General features: G+C 32.9%; 1 protein-coding gene across 4 annotated transcripts in view; it reads right to left on the bottom strand.

Annotated features, from left to right (window-relative positions):
* The window catches only part of LOC132703290 (uncharacterized), a 58,385-nt gene extending 41,360 nt beyond the window's left edge, over nucleotides 1-17,025 (bottom strand). For 2 of the 4 annotated variants that reach the window (XR_009619051.1, XM_060672449.1), the window contains exons 1-2: nucleotides 16,823-17,025; nucleotides 16,682-16,753 (exon numbers count right to left, since the gene is read on the bottom strand). Coding sequence is in view for 1 of the 4 variants with exons in the window: in XM_060672449.1 (XP_060528432.1) it covers nucleotides 16,682-16,747 (66 nt within the window). In the remaining 3 variants the exon portion in view is untranslated. Of the gene's footprint in view, nucleotides 1-6,821; nucleotides 11,231-11,266; nucleotides 11,463-16,681; nucleotides 16,754-16,822 lie in introns of those variants that run through there. The other 2 variants (XR_009619050.1, XR_009619052.1) reach the window with 2 other exon arrangements.
* Between the last annotated feature and the right edge of the window lie 818 nt (nucleotides 17,026-17,843).

The following is a 17,843-nucleotide window of genomic DNA, read 5'->3' as shown; positions in this document are numbered from 1 at the left end:
TCGCTAATAAGTTCGAAACGGTGCATCACAGACCCATCATGCTCATATATATCGTTGAAGTTGTCTTTGAAAGGACTATCCAAAAATGTAATAAAATGTAGGGTTTTCTATTTAAAAAACTATAACTTCTGTACATAAAAAAGGGACGATTAGGAAAATAAAAAAAGAATAAAGGTCATTTTAATAGAAACAACTTTTGTATTTAATTTTTATTTGTAACCGCCGTAGGTTTCGAGATAACGTAACTCTTAAACGGGCCACCCTGTACTCAAAAATGGACCTGTTACTTTGTCTTACATTTCCCTGTCTTCGATTTGTGCATCGGTTATTTATTTAGGTTACGATCGTTAGTACTTAGTTGTATTTAATTCTTCTTCTTGTGCTTTATTCCCAATTGAAGATTACTATGGCCCGTCGAAAGATCAATAGATGTCATTCTGGTAAATTATTTTAGATTTCGCAGACATCTGGTCATTGCTGAAGTATGAAAACTTGTGCTCTTTGATTACGTTTAGAATCCCTTTTAGTTTTCTTATATGCTGAGTGGTTATCCTGCCAGACGTTTACATTGCACAAAGTTATGCCTGCGTTATTTGTTGGTAGTGATTGAACAAATTTTATCACCATTTTTACGATTCTACACATTAAGTTTCTGAACTCGTGTTGCACTGAAAAACTAGTTTATATTAAATGAAATTTATTTTGACACCAAAGAACGTTAAGAGCCCCTTTGAGATGCACTAGCAATAATATTGCGTTAGATCATTTACGCAATTTGGCGGTTCGTATACATTGCGCAATTTTGTTCCTTTCATTCGTTCACAGACGGCAATTGCAACCATGCTGCTTACAAAGCGCACCAGCTGGGACGCTTAGTTGGATTGTAGACAATGTTACTTGTTCTACGTTGCAGGCCCTATATCGTCTCTATCTTGAGTTTATTTAGTTTTTAGATTTCTCCTATACAGAAATATACATACATCACTGCGTATCAATTTTATGGTTAATTTGACTAATTTCATGCATTTTCAAAAAAGATAAGCAATAATTTTTTTAAAGACTAGAAAGGTACTTGCATGGCAGTGAATCGAAAGCTATACTTTACACGTGCGAAATGGTAAATCAATTTTTGGCGTACGTCTTATTAAACAAATTAATTGTATGAAACGGATGGATGGTGTCTGGGTTTAAGATGACTTAGACCTCTAAAAAACGTTTACCGCAGCAGGTAGGCATATAACCGGCAAGACCCAAGAAAGCAAATTCCGGTCCATCTTTTGTGCATCCGGCCGTACAGTCGCTTTCGTTACAGTCCGTGGTCGGCGATGACAAGGTCGCGAATTTCGCGATACGACCAACAAAATCTTTTTATGTATATGACGCAGGCGCATTGAACATGAGACATACAACATCATGATAAATGCCATAAATTGCTACAAAAAATAATACGAATATAAATTTAAGCCTTTCAATATTGCTTCTTCAGTGGGGGTGAACAACGCCATAAGTAGATCATAGAGCACTTAATAAACAAAATTTACTAGACCAAGTTGCAGAATAGGAAAATGGTATATATCAGATTGCTACCAAGTCAAAAGTGTTAAGAATTTGTTATTATGAAGTGAGATACAACAATATGAATATGATAAAAACGGAATACCTACCGGTTGGCAGCAAAAATGAAGACGGAAGACGGAACAACAAAAGAAAACATAAAAAATAGTCTGCAACAAGGAAAAAAAGCTAGAAGGTTTTCTCATTTCCTTGGTAAACAAAAATTAAGTTAAATACAAAAATGACAATCTATAAAGTTATAGTGGAGCCCATTCTAACGTATGGATGTGAGTGCTGGCAATCGACGGACAGACTGGAAAAACAAATTGATAGATCAGCCAGTTTATATCAATGTATTTTGAATTGACCATTTTCAGTAATATCATTATCCAAATCGCACAGTTTTGAATAAGTGTTTTATAATATGAGTAGTTTTTTGTAAAAAAAAAACGGATTCTTTAATGTGCCTAAGACATATACAGCTTGTCCGTATAAAGTGATGACGATATTACAAACTGAAGGATGTAGACCTACTGTTCAGTAGTTATAGTGCTAAAAACAGACATTTTCTTCATGATAAATGCCAAATTTGTCAAATTTTTTATTTATAGATAAAAAGAAATGCGATGTTGTGTAAACTTGCACACGTCAGTTTCTTTTTTTAAGCATATTTCCACAATCAATTTCTAAAATTTTTATTTTTCCTTTCACCATGTATAACATACATTGAATTAAGATAACGAAATAAAAGTAACAATAAAGCCCTAAAATTTTCCCAAATGGATTTTACTAACTTTATTTTCGACAGTTTTCTAACAAATGTGGATATTCTTATGCTACTAAAATTTACTGATAACAGCACTATTTTTGACGATGTTACTGTTCTGTCATAAAAATATTGACAGCCATGTATTGTTTTATGTCTGGGTTGCCTTTTCACAACGCTACCCCAAATATACCATTACTAACGGTGTTTTTTTACTTGCTTACATGAGCCTTCAGAGTGTCATCTTAATCTTAATTTGTTAGATTTAATATCATTTTGTCTTTTTGAATTAGTCGAGTACTGGTTGATTGATAGTATAGCTACGATTGTTACCCACTGCTCAGCGACAAAAAGCTGAATTGAATCAATTGAATGAAACCAATTGAAAGCAAAAAGCCATCAATACATGTACTATTCACAAATTGGACACACTAACCAAAACCAAATTAACTTTCATTAAGGCGGTATTTGTATATGGGTGTACGTTTTGACAAACGTTTTTTTTATTTACTTAGAGAAAATATGATAAACTCTGAACGTTCTGCAATAATAAATAAACAGCGAATGGTTTGCGATTTTGGCGGCACCGCTTTACAGACCCAACGACGCAATGTGTGAATAATCATACATACTTGTGAATATTTACTAAAAGCAACATTGTAGTCAAATATTTTTCGAACCTTTATGTTAAATCCACATTTCACAGTTGGGAAAATCAATGCAACTGAACAAATTCCCATCACTTTTTCCAATAAAAAAACTTATATCCAATTGAATACCATCAAAAAAAGAAGTTCTCTCACGTTCCAGCTTGAGTGTCTAAGGGTTTGTTGATTTTAAGTTTCTTGTCAAACTTGAGGAAATCTCGACGACCTGCCAGGAATATATCGGAAATCATATCGATCGTTTCCCGATTCCATTTTTAATTTTGTTTCGTGTACTCTATATTAATGAGGATACTTCTCCAACTGCACCAACAGCACTGAAGGATTACTGTAAATTCTTTTAAGTTATATATCTCAAAGTGGAGACCAGAACAGAAATTTTATCAGTGTGACGAACCGTTGCGTTAGGGACTCAAATCAATAATGGAAGTAACATAAAAATAACGTTGTTATTTTAAAGAGTTAATTTAGTTCAAAATTTGCCATCAAAGAACAACTTCGGTAACATTGCATGAACTCCACAGATTTTTATGGGAGGAGACTTTACTAACGCTATCCAGGCGTAATGAGCGAGGATATTTTTATCGTTATGTATATATAAATGTTCTCCAAAACTTTTCTACGTTACTAATTATGTTAACACAATGATGTTGCGCAAAGAAGAAAATTCATAACTGCGATTTCCAAGTACCCGCTACCGCTACCTGCCATTGTAAATACGTTACACACTTGACCCTTAGCGGTGCCAAAACAAAATCGTAAACATCCTTGCGTTGTAATAACAATTCAGCAATGCGTAGGCGCTAAAGCGTCATTAACATGGTGCACCTTTCTTCTTCAGTTTTCGTGGAATGCAGGAAATCGAATCTGTTGGTAAATCAGACACCAATTCTAGCAAGTAGGTATTTATTATATACTCTACGAAGTGTGACTATCAACGCTATTTGCAGAACCTTATATACTGGTTGCCTGCACTTATTGAGGTGACAAAGCGATATGATTCTACTGATTTAATTTATTTACTTCCAACGTGGATCTAATGTTGTTTTCATTGCCTGTAACCAACAGTTTTGTGTATCTCTGTTGTTTCAGGAACACGTTAAGACCAACTAATCATGACAGTGTCGTCAGCATATCTCAAGTTTTCGACAAAAAATCCATGACAAAACTAGGAAGGAAGAGTTCAAGGTCAATCCATCAGGCAATTTCGCTTAATTATAACAAGGAACAATGGAATTTCTAGATTACACAGGTCTACAGTGATGTTGATGCTTGAAAGCTGTTTGCTTATTTGTTTCTTTTGGGAGCCCTTTTTCCAAAAAAAGCAATATATTTGTCTATCACGTCATTTTGTTTATAGCGCTCTATATCTTCAATATGTTATTTTATTAATATACATGCCTATGACATGAATATATTTGTTCCATATTAGGCATGATTTTTAAATGAATTGATTTTTATGAAATTAAATGTGATTTGGATACACTGGATAATATTAGATTTTTCTGCAAAACAACACAGTTGGCACAGAAGTGTCAATACAGCGTTGTAACCAGCTTATGCGCACTTTGGTTGTATTATTCGTCCTGCTACTGGTTTCGCGGCTGATGTCTTCGTTGTTGTCTATTTCTAGTGTTCTAGAACGTATAAATATGGAAAGAAGACATTGTGTCAACAATTCAAATCACTTTTTTCTACTCCCGTCTGTAAAATACCTAATTACACACCAACCTAGAGTGCGGGAAGCATTTTACCACGTCAGTTTCGCTTCCCACGGACCCGAGCTACTTCGGACATTTTGCGAAAATGTACCCAACAACTAACGGTCGCACTGGTGCGCTCTGCTCGTGTCAAATAAACTCGTGAGTCAAATGCCGCTTACCGCATTTGTTGCATAATATACAGATTTTCTACTCCCGTCTGTAAAATACCTAATTACACAATTTAACGTGCGGGAAGCGTCACTTTTTCATGTCAGTTTCGTTTCCCACGAATCCGAGCCACTTCGGACATTTCCGGGATTTTACCGCACAGGTTTAGGAGCAATCGGATGTTTTGAAAGATATTTCCCACGCCTTGAATTGCGACGTTTGTCAATTATGACGGCCATGTCAGTGAATGTGTTCGTGTTGTTTTGCGAAAATGTACCCAAAACTAACGATCGTAGAAAAAGTATAGTATGCAGCACGTGCGGTAAACTTTTTAAGTCACTCGTTTATTAAAAACTCGCTCCGCTGCGCTCCGCTCGTGTCAAATAAACTCGTGAGTCAAATGCCATTTACCGCACTTGTTGCATAATATACTATTGTTATATCTGTGGTAGTTATATCGTAAAGCAAAGGCAAACTATAAATTATTTTGTGAAAAATGTATACTACTCGTATTTTGGTGTAAATATTGGCGACCAGGACAAGTCCTAGGCTCCTTATACTGTTTGTTCCGTTTGCGTTGAAGCATTACGAAACTGCCAAAAAGGTAGGAAGAAATGATTAAGCTTTGGTGTTCCTATGGTATGGCGAGAGCCTAGGAATCACAGTGATGATTGTTATTTTTGTTCGTGTAATGTTCATTTAATTCAACAGAAAAAAAAAGAAACAAATTTTGTATCCAATCTTGCCTCTGCTATTCTACCAGTTCCTCATGGACCGATACCTACCGCCTCAAAACAACTATGGTCCGAATCAGATGGATCTAATTCCGACCTAGATGACTCAGATTTCACAGAAGATTTCAGATTGAATTAAATGATTTAATTAGAGATTTGCACCTTCCAAAGGATACGTCCGAATTGTTAGCGTCCAGACTTCGTGACAAACTTTCACTGGCACCTGGCGTCACATCAAGTTTTTACTGGGATCGCGAAAAAGAGTTGTCTCAATATTTTACTCAGGAAGGACGCTAGTGTATTGCAACAATAATTGCCGCATATAAAAGAAGAATGGCGTTTTATGGCACAATTGTAACAAACTGACCTCGGTTCCCGTTGCACATTCGTTATATTTAAAAGAACGTATAAAAATTTAGGACTTCTTTTGAAGAAAATAAAATAACAAAAATATTATGCTTAAAGTACTGTGCATGCTCATTGAACTCAAATAGAATGGGCCTCTAGAACAAACCTTATACTTGCTACCAAAAAGGAATTAAGTTGAACCCAAAAAAGTTTTACTACCTGCTCTTCATATCAAAGTTGGCTTGATGAAGCAGTTTGTTAAAGCCTTAGATAAAAATGGATAGTGTTTCAAATATTTGTGCGAGAAATTTCCAGCCATATCTGATTGCAAGATAAAAGAAAGCATTTTTGTTGGGCCGCAGTAAAGACAAGGATTTTCAAAACACAATGACCAATATCGAGAAAGACGCCTGGGTTTCATTTAAAAAAAGTCATTGTTAAGTTTCTTGGGAACTGTAAGGACGAAAACTACAAAAGATTGTTCAAAATATGTCACAACACTTCATCGTCTAGGTTGTAATACGAGTTTGAAAGCGCATTTCCTGTTTTCACACTGAAAATTTTGGAGCAGTTAGCGAAGAATCGGGAGAGAGGTTTCACCTGGACATTAAGGAAATTGAACGGCGACACGAAGGCAGATGGAGTATAACAATGACACAGCCGAATGACCGCACAACGCAACTTTCTGGCAAAAAGACGAAGATATTACTCGAAAAAGTCTGAGTGAAGTTTTTTTTTTCTCATATTTTTTAACCAGGATTCCACTTTTTTACTGAATAAAAAAATAATTTATTTTAATATCGTTTTTCTTTATTATTTACAAAAAAACGTTACTTGTTATATAAAAATATATAAAAGAAATGTATACCTGTTTTATCTATCGGCCCAAGATTTGTCCAACCTCTGGCAGAGGTGGACATTATCCTGACTTACATAATAATCTATGATGATGGTAGAGCTCTGAACATTTTTGTTTATAACCTTCCATATTAATCATATTGTTCAAAGCTCCTGTGTGATGACAAAAAACAATCCGAAAGTCCTTTGTTACAAGATGGTAAAATATCGGTGCAATTTAAAATTTTCATTGGACGCCACATTAACCATAGTGTCCCCCATTCCTTCGGGAAATATCTATGCATATAATCTCCCCCTTATTCGGGTTTAATTACGCAGGGTTATTTTCGGTAAGGCGACGAGAGAAATGCCAGATAAATACTTGTATTTTAAGAATGGAGGGACGGAAAATGTCAATTGCAGATGGCAGCGTTTAAATTTGGCGGAACCCGACTGTCTGCTGTAATAGCCCGTCCTTTGAAAGTCAAAGCGATTTAGAGGGGTGGAGTTTAGAATTTATGAAGTCTAAATAAACTTAATGGTGCTTTATTTATTTATTTATTTCAAGAATGTGCGGAGGAGTTACTGAACATTATCCGAATTTGCCATTAATGCAATACAAAAAGTTAAAGAATTAAAGCCAATCTTCGAAACCTACTTTCAAAACATGTTACACACTCAGAAGAAAATGAAAGCAACTTTTTTAGCATAGCAATACATATACATATAATTACAACACAATTACATTACAATCTCTTCTTTGTTTTGTTAGATAATATTGGTAGAATACCAGGAGATCCAGATTTTTTATAAAGAATTATCTGGACCGACGAATCAAAATTTTCACGGGAGAGTATTTTTAACAGAAGTAATAATCATTTTTGTTCATCAGAAAATCCAAAATTTGTACAAGAAAAGCGATTTGAACATACATTTATTACCAATTTGTTTTGTTTGATGATGGAAATAGATTTCTGTATCTAATGTATAATAATATCTAATTTCTGTATGTTAATATCTGGATATTTTAGGAACAGTATTACAGATTTGATGACGCTCCAACTCATTGCACAAATAGAATAAGTCAAGAACTTACAATCATGTTTGAAAACCGATGAATACGGCGTCTACGTCTACGAAAAACTAACCAAAACTAACCAAAACTCCCTTTGGATTTGGAACGCCGTGTCAGACAGGCTTTTCAACAATTTGATCCCAACGAAATTCAAAGGGCAGCAGTTTTAAATGTTATGAAGTCAATCCATTTCAAGCATAATATCTAGTTGTTTGCAATTGCAAAACAACCAAAAAAAAGTTTATATGAATATTAAATTTTCACAGTAACAATTACTTATTTAAACAAGCTAATAACGGGATATTAAGCTTATTTATGTAAAAGAGAAATTTGTTTACAAAAAACGTCACCATGGCCGGCCCAAATGAAATTTCCTGACTTTAATTCGTTGTAATTGCAATATTTTGGTTTTTTGCTTATAACTCGAATACCAGTGAAAATAGATATTCCATAGTTTAGTACTTTTAGATGGCAAATAACTACTTATTTACGTACCAATATAAAATATGTGATGGTCCATTTAAAATTCCCACGTAACATGGATTATCTTCTTGAACCCTCCTGCGTGGATTTTTGCTGAGTCGAACTTGCGACGTTCGAATCAGCAAAAACCGACGGAGGAGGAATCCAGAAGTTTTGTAAAAGGTATTCCAGTAGCCTGTGGAAGTTTCTTTGAACAAATATATTACGAGTATATCTGGCAACACAGCATGACCAAAAATATTTTACATACAGCATTTCAGTTATTTACCGTAAGTTATTCTAAATAAAGATCTAATAGGACACCCTCCGTGAACAACCCTGTATATTTTTTAGGTTTTTTGGGATTACTCAGAAAATTTGTTTAAGTCAGCTTGAAATTTTACTGTATCTGTAGGTGAATTAACATCAGTAGAAAACACGATTTGCTCTGTTACATGAAAATTCGGTCGTTCAGCACCTTATCTGGTCACATTTTCGTATTATACCTCATACATTATTCTTAAGACCCTCCTTTTGTCGCTTAACATCAAATATAACAGAAAAAATGTCATTGCAACCAACAGTTGTGACTACGCTATAACTACTCATTATAGTAATCACTAAAATTAAGATAATCCAGTGTGGATTTTTAATGAGTACGAACCCCGCCTCGATTTTCGACTCGGAACCGCGGGACATGGCAAAAAGAAAACGTTGAATTCCATCTGAACCTCAAGACGTGCATCATAAAGATAAAACTGAACCGAGACTAAAGGTCCAGGCCGTATTATATCAGTTTTTACAACTGTTTCCACGTTAAATAAGCCGTATATTACAAGTTAAGAGTAACATAAATACTTTTAATGATCCCACCCGTTTTTGGCGACCGGTCCTGTTCGATTCGATAGTTCGGCCCATTGGCGTGCACAGAAGGAAAAAGGCAATGTTCAACGATAAAATGGCCTTTCAAATTGTATGACAAACTGAACAGATAGTGTGTGCACACGTCTCGATTTTATTGTTAAAATTTCAGTCTTTCTGTCAGGGAGGAAGACTTCCTTGCTTCTTTGCATTTCAATAAAAAGGAATAGTAAAGGAAAATACAGCTATCACATTTTCAGATCGTGCCGAAGATAGAAAACATTGATACGGTCGGTCAGTTTCAGTCAAGCTCTGAAGAAGCCAACAGGATAATTTTCGAAACGTCAACAATTTCGACTAAGCAAAAACCGACGCAGACGGAATCCAGAAGTTTTGTAAAAAGCGTTGATAAGGTCGTTTGTATTAAATAATATTTTACGGAAATGTCTTCAAAATTAAACACATCCGTGCGATCCTCATTTGATGTAAGCTTCCACGATGCAAAAATGGTTAGAGAAAAGATTTGTGATTATTTTAGCAATCAGGACACAGTATCGTGACAAGATAGCAAGAGAGTTTTGGTTAGTTAAGGAGTCACACTTTGTATATGCCCCGTTATTTTTTCCATAAAAAGTAGAAAATAAGATTTTTGGTAACTGTCTCCATTTTTTGGTTGCCAGGATTGAAACGTTATGAATAAAAAACAATTGTTATTTTCACATTTTTGAATTATGGGTTTTGTTTATAACAATGAAAAACTCATAAATGTTTTGTCGATTCTAATAAAATTAAGTGTAATTAATTAAATAATCTGCAAAAGATTCTCCTAGAACTCAACTTAATTTTATTGTTACTGTTTATTTTATTCTTTGCAAACACGGTTTGCTAATTGTTATCTACAAAATATCCCTTACGCATCACTAATTCTGTTAAATTTCTAAATTATTAAACTTATTAAACTTGTTAATTATTTATTAATTATATAAATTATTAATAATATTATCGGTAATCAATTAATTACTTTAAATGAATTACTTAGTAGATAGAGCGAAATCAGCTTTGTAGTTTAAAAATATGGAATAAATTCATTTAAAAATCAGGTATTCGATTGCAAGAAAAATGTTGGTACACGTTTAACATAATTTTTTCTTGCCCATTATAGTAAACAGTAAAACAACAAAAACTAATGAGAGCATAAGATTAAACATTTTATTATAAGTTAAGGATAATCCCCATCGTGCTTCTTATGAAGTATGAAAATTATCCTTACCTCGGACTACAGTTTTGTGATACTGTGATGGAAATGTGCCACTAAAATCTATTTTTTCATACGGTTTGCTAATTGTTATCTACAAAATATCCCTTACGCATCACTAATTTTGTTAAGTTTCTAACATGACCCATGAATATTTAATATTGAACTTATTATACCTATTAATTAATTATTAATTAAAGAAGTAATTAATAATATTATCGATAAGTTATTAATTACCTTAAATGAATTACTTAGTAGATAGAGCGAAATCAGCTTTGTAGTTTAAAAATATGGAATAAATTCATTTAAAAATCGATTGCAAGAAAAATGTTGGTACACGTTTAACATCATTTTTTCTTGTCCATTGTAGTAAACAACAAAACAACAAAAACTAATTAAAACACAAGATTAAACATTTTATTATAAGTTAAGGATAATCCCCATCCTGCATCTTATGATGTAGCTTCTAGTCAATGAACAACTTTGCGTGTGTTAGATTACATTACCACAGGAGTTGAATGAAAATTATCCCGACCTCAGATTACAGTTTTGTGATACTGTGATGCAAATGTGCCACTGACATTTATTTTTTCATCGTCAGAGACGGTTTAGTGATTAGTGAAACGAGTTAATTCCTATTCTCGCAGTCTCTTTCCTAAATCCAAATCAGGCTGATATGCCAAAGAGACGAATTTGGTTTCAACAGGATGATGCTCCGTCCCATTTTGCCCAACAAGGGCGTGAGTATTTAAATACTGTATTTGCGGGGCAGTGGATTGTTAGAAGCGGATCAATCAATGGCCTGCAAGATCAAAAGACTGGATTTTTTCATAAGTTAACAAACTGTTCTTAGTTTTCTCTGTTGTAAATAAAAACGCGCACACGTGATTCCTTGCTCAATCTTCCAGAGTGACATTAAGGGTCATGGTGCGACTCTTAATATCGCGACATTTGGATAAACTTAATGAATCTTTGAACTAATCCTGTAAACGTCGGGTTAGAAGGAAAACGTAAGTCACGTGGATAGTAAAAAACTGAAAAAGAAAAACTTAGTGACAATCCAAGAATTTTTAAAACTACATGTAAATAGTAATACACTCTCACTGTGGTTATACTAATATGTTACTAATTTTAAGCTCGGATATTTGAACAAGTGTTTTATCTTCCAGAGTTAAACCAGTTCACAGGTTTTCCACGAATTCCATTGTTCCATCCTATTCAAAAGAATTTCGCGGTTCATACAGTCAAATGCCCCGCTAATATCACGAAATATCCCAGCAGAGTGCTTTAAATATTATATAAAATTGCATTTGCTAGTTGTTGAAAAAAAGATTTCAGAAAACTCAACTCAAGGAACACCGTATTTAAGGCTGCTAAGAGTCAAATGGCAATCCAATGTGAGTACACAATGAATGCCTAGAGTGACAATATACGTTCATGGTTTCACAATTTGTTCCTTTCACGTTACTGCAATATTTTTCCATTCGAATGCTTAATTGTCTACTCGATGACCGAATGGAGATGAATCAGGACGGACAGGACAAAAGGTTATTTTTGTTTAAAAGCGCGAGATTTATTTTGCCGACGGACGCGTTTGTCGTGTTTGCCAGCCGGATGTGACAGTGCTATTAAGATTTTATCCTTTGTTTAAACGGTTCAATTTTTACTTCGCAGTGAACCAAGTGGATTGCAGATTAGATATACATTTTGATATGTGTTGCAGCATCTACAACATTGAAAGAAATTAAAACCAACACAATGGAAATTGGCAAGGAAATTTACTCTAAATTTGGGTGTGATTCCTTTGGATGATATGAAGAAAAAAGTTTATTTCGAAGTTCGCGATTCCTCTCCTTTTGATTGCAAGGAAAAAACCGTTCTTCCTCATTTTCATTAAAACTGCTTTAGATATTTTGTGGAAATTTGTTAGCGGCCCACATAGAAACACGAAAAAAATTGTTCTCTTGCTTTTTTCCAAATATAAATTACATTTTTAAAATAGCGGTTCATTTCTTGGTCAAAACCTTGTCGAAAAAAGAAGATTTTTTACAAATTAATACAAGTCATTTGATATGTACTTTCTGATTTTAGGTTGAAATATGGTACAGCGCTAGAATCGCCTTAAAACAAAAAAAATGACAAAATTAAAATACAATTCTCTAACTTGGAACAAATTCAGTAAAACAAAGAAAATGTTTTTCTGAGCAATGCTTGGACATGCCGATTAGTATTTGAAATTGCTTTTCCTTTTTGATGTTAAATGCTCTATATAGCGTGATAAAACTTTGATATATGCAGTAATCGGCTATTCTTTTAACTAGAAACCATATTTTTTCCAAGGACAAATCAAGGTACACATGAACTCCAAATTCGAAATTTTTATTCGTTGTCACAGGTATGAAACTTGCAGGTACAGGTTGGGCACTTTATTAGAGGCTTGTACCTTTTCTGAGGAACTACTGATTTTAGAAAAAAAATGTATACAAAAGTTTTATGGCTTAAATTAGATTTTAAAATTATTTATTTTTTATTTATACAGGGTGTTCTATTTGTGCTGGACCAACATTAGTTTTAAATGTCTAGCTCTGACTCTTAAATCGTATCAAAGAAAGTTTCCTGTAAGGCGGATTCCAGAGAAGAAGCTATTTGGAAAAATGTATGCAGAGTTTAGGCAAGGTAGCCTTCTGCAAAAGTCCAAGAAAAGACCACAAGTTATAAAAGAGGAGAAGCAGTTGCATTAACTACTACATTTTGAGAATATACCAGAATCCTCCACTCAAGCCGCGTTGGAGTTGGATGTAAAAAGAACTCGGAAATTGTTTAATATTAAATAAGCAAAAAGCATTTAATTTTTTACCTAGAGGAACGGGGCTGTGAGGCCAGATTACTCTACTGCAATATTTCAATGGACATGTATTTTGATGATAACACCTTGCTTCATATAATTTGGAAGGATGAGCCGATTTTTCATACAAAAGCCCCAATTTTTAATCGGAAAAACACACATTGCTAGAGAGGAAATTTTCATTAATGAAAACTTAAACTCTACACGTTCCTTACCACCGGGAAAACGATATGAATGAATTTTTAAATCAAAATTACAATCTTTGGATAGGACAAAATGGAAATATTTGGTGGCCACCTCGAAGTCCAGATCTTACCCCACTGGACTTTCTTTTATGGGGGACAAATAAGGATATGGTATATAAAGATGCACTACGGTAAATGAACTACAAATGTGTATTAGAGAAGCTGTAGTACAACTAAATAACACCAATTTTCTTTCTAATGCTATTAACCAAATAGAACTTGTTTATACAATGTGCATTATTCAAAATGGTGGACATGTTGAAAACCTACTGTAGATTTTCTATTTTGTTTTTCCCTCCTTTTTACTTTAATTGTTACAGTTACTGTTGTTTGTTGCTTTTACTTGTTATTGTTACTTCTTTTAAATTCTTAAACTTCTAACATAAGTATATATCAAAAATGATAACGTTTTAATTTCCTAACCTATAAATTTCTGTATTACCTTACCTATATAACTATAAAAAGGACCCATCACCCATTACTAAAATCCTTAAAATTCCTTAAAATAATTAAGTGTCATTATTATATATCCTCTGTTATAATTTGTGGTCTTTTCTTGGACGTATGCAGAAGGCTACCATCTTGCCTAAACTGCATAAATTTTTCGAAATAGCTTGTTCTCTGGAATCCGCCTTACAGGACACTTTCTTTTCTACGATCTAAAAGCCAGAGCTGGACTTTTCGAATTCGATAAAAAGCATTCAAGCGTATCTGTTCTTCTTGCACCGTATACATTTTTAACTTAAGTAATAATAATATTGCTTTATTAAAATCACATCTGTCAAACTTTGGCTCTTAATTATAACGTCACTTAATACAATTATAAACACTTATTTGGTTGCGCCTACTAGGGTAAAAAGTGTTTCATAAAAATATTATTATGCCCTTAAAAAAATGGGAGTTTTTTACTATTAATGAAAACTTTATTTAAATATGCGATATTTGAATAAAATATAAGAAAGATATGTTATTATACAATTATTTAAAATAATTAGCTGTCAGTATATTTCGAAAACGAGTTTATTCCTAAAAATTTCGAAAACCATTAGATTTAGGTATAGTATAATATATCCATATTTTAGGTATTTTGAGCTGCTTTGAGAAAAAATATCAAATACATGGGCGTTTCATTTAAAAAAAATGAATACTGCAAGTTGAAATTTTGAAAAAATGTCCTTTAATTTAAGACACCCTGTATAATTTTAAAATACCTAGTCATCGCATATCGTTAGAAGGAAGTTTTTAAAAATGTGTTTGAAATTTGATCAAGTAGTCATTACCGCCAGCAATAGAAGACCATATTTACTATAAGCATAATTTGACATAAAAAAATATGTAATCCCAATGTCTGTCTACAAAATTCGAATAAGTAGTTCCTATAAAAGTGACCGTTATTTTTGGCAAGGATTCTAAAAATATCCAAATATTCTATTTCTATTTAAATTTTAAAACTAATGTTGGTACAGCACAAATAGAACACCCTGTATATATAAAAAATAAATAATTTTAAAATTTAATTTTAACCATAAAACTTTTGTATAAACTTATTTTTTCTAAGATCCATAGTTCCTCAGAAAAGGTACAAGCCCCTACAAATTTCACTGCCTGTGGTAGTTCTTTTATACAAGGAATAAAAATTTCGAATTTGGAGCTCATGTGTTCCTTGATTTGCGCTTTCTAGTTAAAAGAATAACCGATTATTTCATATATCAAAGTTATATCATGCTATATAGAGTATTCTACATAAAAAAGGAAACGCAATTTCAAGTACTAATCGACGTGTCCGAGAATGTTTCGGAAAAACATTTTCTTTGTTTTACTGAATTTGTTCCATTTTAGGGAATTGTATTTTAATTTTGCCTCTTTCTTTTTGTTTTAAGGCGATTCTAGAGCTGTACCATGTTTCAACCTAAAAATCAGCAAGTATATATCAAATGATGGACATGTTGATAACCTACTGTAGATTTTTTATTCTGTTTTACCTTCCTTTTTACTTTAGTTGTTACAGTTACTGTTGGTTGTTGCTTTTACTTGTTACTGTTACTTGTTTTAAATTTTTAAATTTCTATCATAAATATACATATTATTGTACATCGTTGACGATATAAAAAATGATGTTTTAATTTCCTAAACCTATAAATTTCTGTATTACCTTACCTAGAAAACTACAAAAAGGACCCATCACCCATTGCAAGTATCCTTAAAATTCTTTAAAATAATTAGGTGTCAGTAGTCATCCGTCATAGTCAAAATTTGATATTTCTGTCTAAATTACACAAAATTCGAATAAGTAGTTTGTATAAAAGTTACCTTTATTTTTGGCAAGGATTCTAACAATATATATATATATATATATATATATATATATATATATATATATATATATATATATATATATATATATATATATATATATATATATATATATATATATATATATATATATATATATATATATATATATATATATATATATATATATATATATATATATCTCACGTATTGATTCACGGATGGAAAAATGTGATGACACTATATTCCGGGATATCATCCGTTCGCTCGTTGAACTCCGACTGGAATCCTGCAAATCTTGCATCCTACTGGAATCCTGCAGACGTTTCGCCAAAATCTCACTTGGCATCTTCAATCCTCGCGCTCGAAGTGTTTTCGGAGCGCGAGCATTGAAGATGCCAAGTGAGATTTTGGCGAAACGTCTGCAGGATTCCAGTAGGATGCAAGATTTGCAGGATTCCAGTCGGATGCAGGATTCCAGTCGGAGTTCAACGAGCGAACGGATGATATCCCGAAATATAGTGTCATCATATATATATATATATATATATATATATATATATATATATATATATATATATATATATATATATATATATATATATATATATATATATATATATATATATATATATATATATATATATATATATATATATATATATATATATATATATATATATATATATATATATATATATATATATATATATATATAGGGTGTTCCATTTTAATTATACCTTTAAAGCCCGAGGAAAAAAAAACTTTTGGCAAGCTATCAACTTTCTATTTACAAATCTTCTGGACTCCTACCGCCTCGGTTGTTTAAATTGAAATAAAAATAAATATCCATTCGTTCAGATGGACCTACTTTGTTTGATGTCTGGGATATATGGAACAGCTGATCGTGACATTTGGGAAAAACAGTGAACTCCATCTAAACCTAGTAAAAAATGTGTGGATGGTTTATATTAAAATGCAGTTCGATTTTCACCTGCCACGTTTAACTTACGCAATATCCTTGAAAACGGATTTCTCGTTGGGCAACGTGTTTGGCAAATTGCATACTTTCTGACGTTTAATATAAGCCCCTAACTAACTGACCACCCCGTACAAACACGCGGAAAATGCCCCCTAGGGACCCAACTCTGCATTGTTGCGCTTTTGACGGGCGGCCAATTGAAAACTGCGACGGTGACGTGCGCAAATGGTGCACTTATATCAGTCAGAAACGCATGTGAAGACAAACTGAGTCTGGTGTATCGCGTTATTTGCATTTTGTACCAGGGGGCAGAGTCTAATAGGTATATTAAGGCCAGCGTTTGGAATAAATTTCGCGCGGCGTCAGTAGATTGTAAGCTTAAAGTAAGTATCACCAGCCAATATTAACGCAATCGCCTTCAAAAACATAACTTCAAAAAGGCACGCAGTCATTCATTTCATGTTAGTAATTTATTTAATACTAACAAGAATTATAATTGAGAGGTTTAGGTAATACGGACCACATTAAAATTTCGGGTTTAAAATTCGAATTCTTTACTAAATACTTTAAGGTGTCAATGTTGTTTGCGCGCCGCAAAAGGTATTAAAAAATGACTTAAATCGATGTTGGCGTTCCGAATTTCATTTGAGTTACAAAGTAAATAAAAACACTTTGTTACAAAAAATGTAATGAAACAGAATAATTACTTCAAATAGATTGACTTTAAAAAATCGAACAAAAGGCAGTAGAAGAAAACATAATACATTTGATTCTCATTTTTTAGCAAAACCAAGGATATAATAAAATATATAACAGACGTAGAAATATCACGCCCAGCAAATGCAAAAAAAAAAAAAAATTCGTGATTTGTAATAAAAAAAAGATAAGAAAAAATAATACTTATCCAGCCAAAACCAACCTAATTTTTCTTCTTCTACTTTTAATTCGAGATAGCAATACATTTTGCACATTTTAGTTGATTTGAGATTGCAAAAACGTTAAATTACTAAATTTCGTACTGTTCAAACAAAATATTTATTAGTGGCCATTA

This window comes from Cylas formicarius, unplaced genomic scaffold (genome assembly GCF_029955315.1).
Source record: "Cylas formicarius isolate icCylForm1 unplaced genomic scaffold, icCylForm1.1 PGA_scaffold_6__28_contigs__length_40554024, whole genome shotgun sequence".
Taxonomy (NCBI): domain Eukaryota; kingdom Metazoa; phylum Arthropoda; class Insecta; order Coleoptera; family Brentidae; genus Cylas; species Cylas formicarius.
The sequence above is the reverse complement of the archived record's forward strand: the minus strand, read 5'-3'. Positions and strand labels throughout refer to the sequence as shown.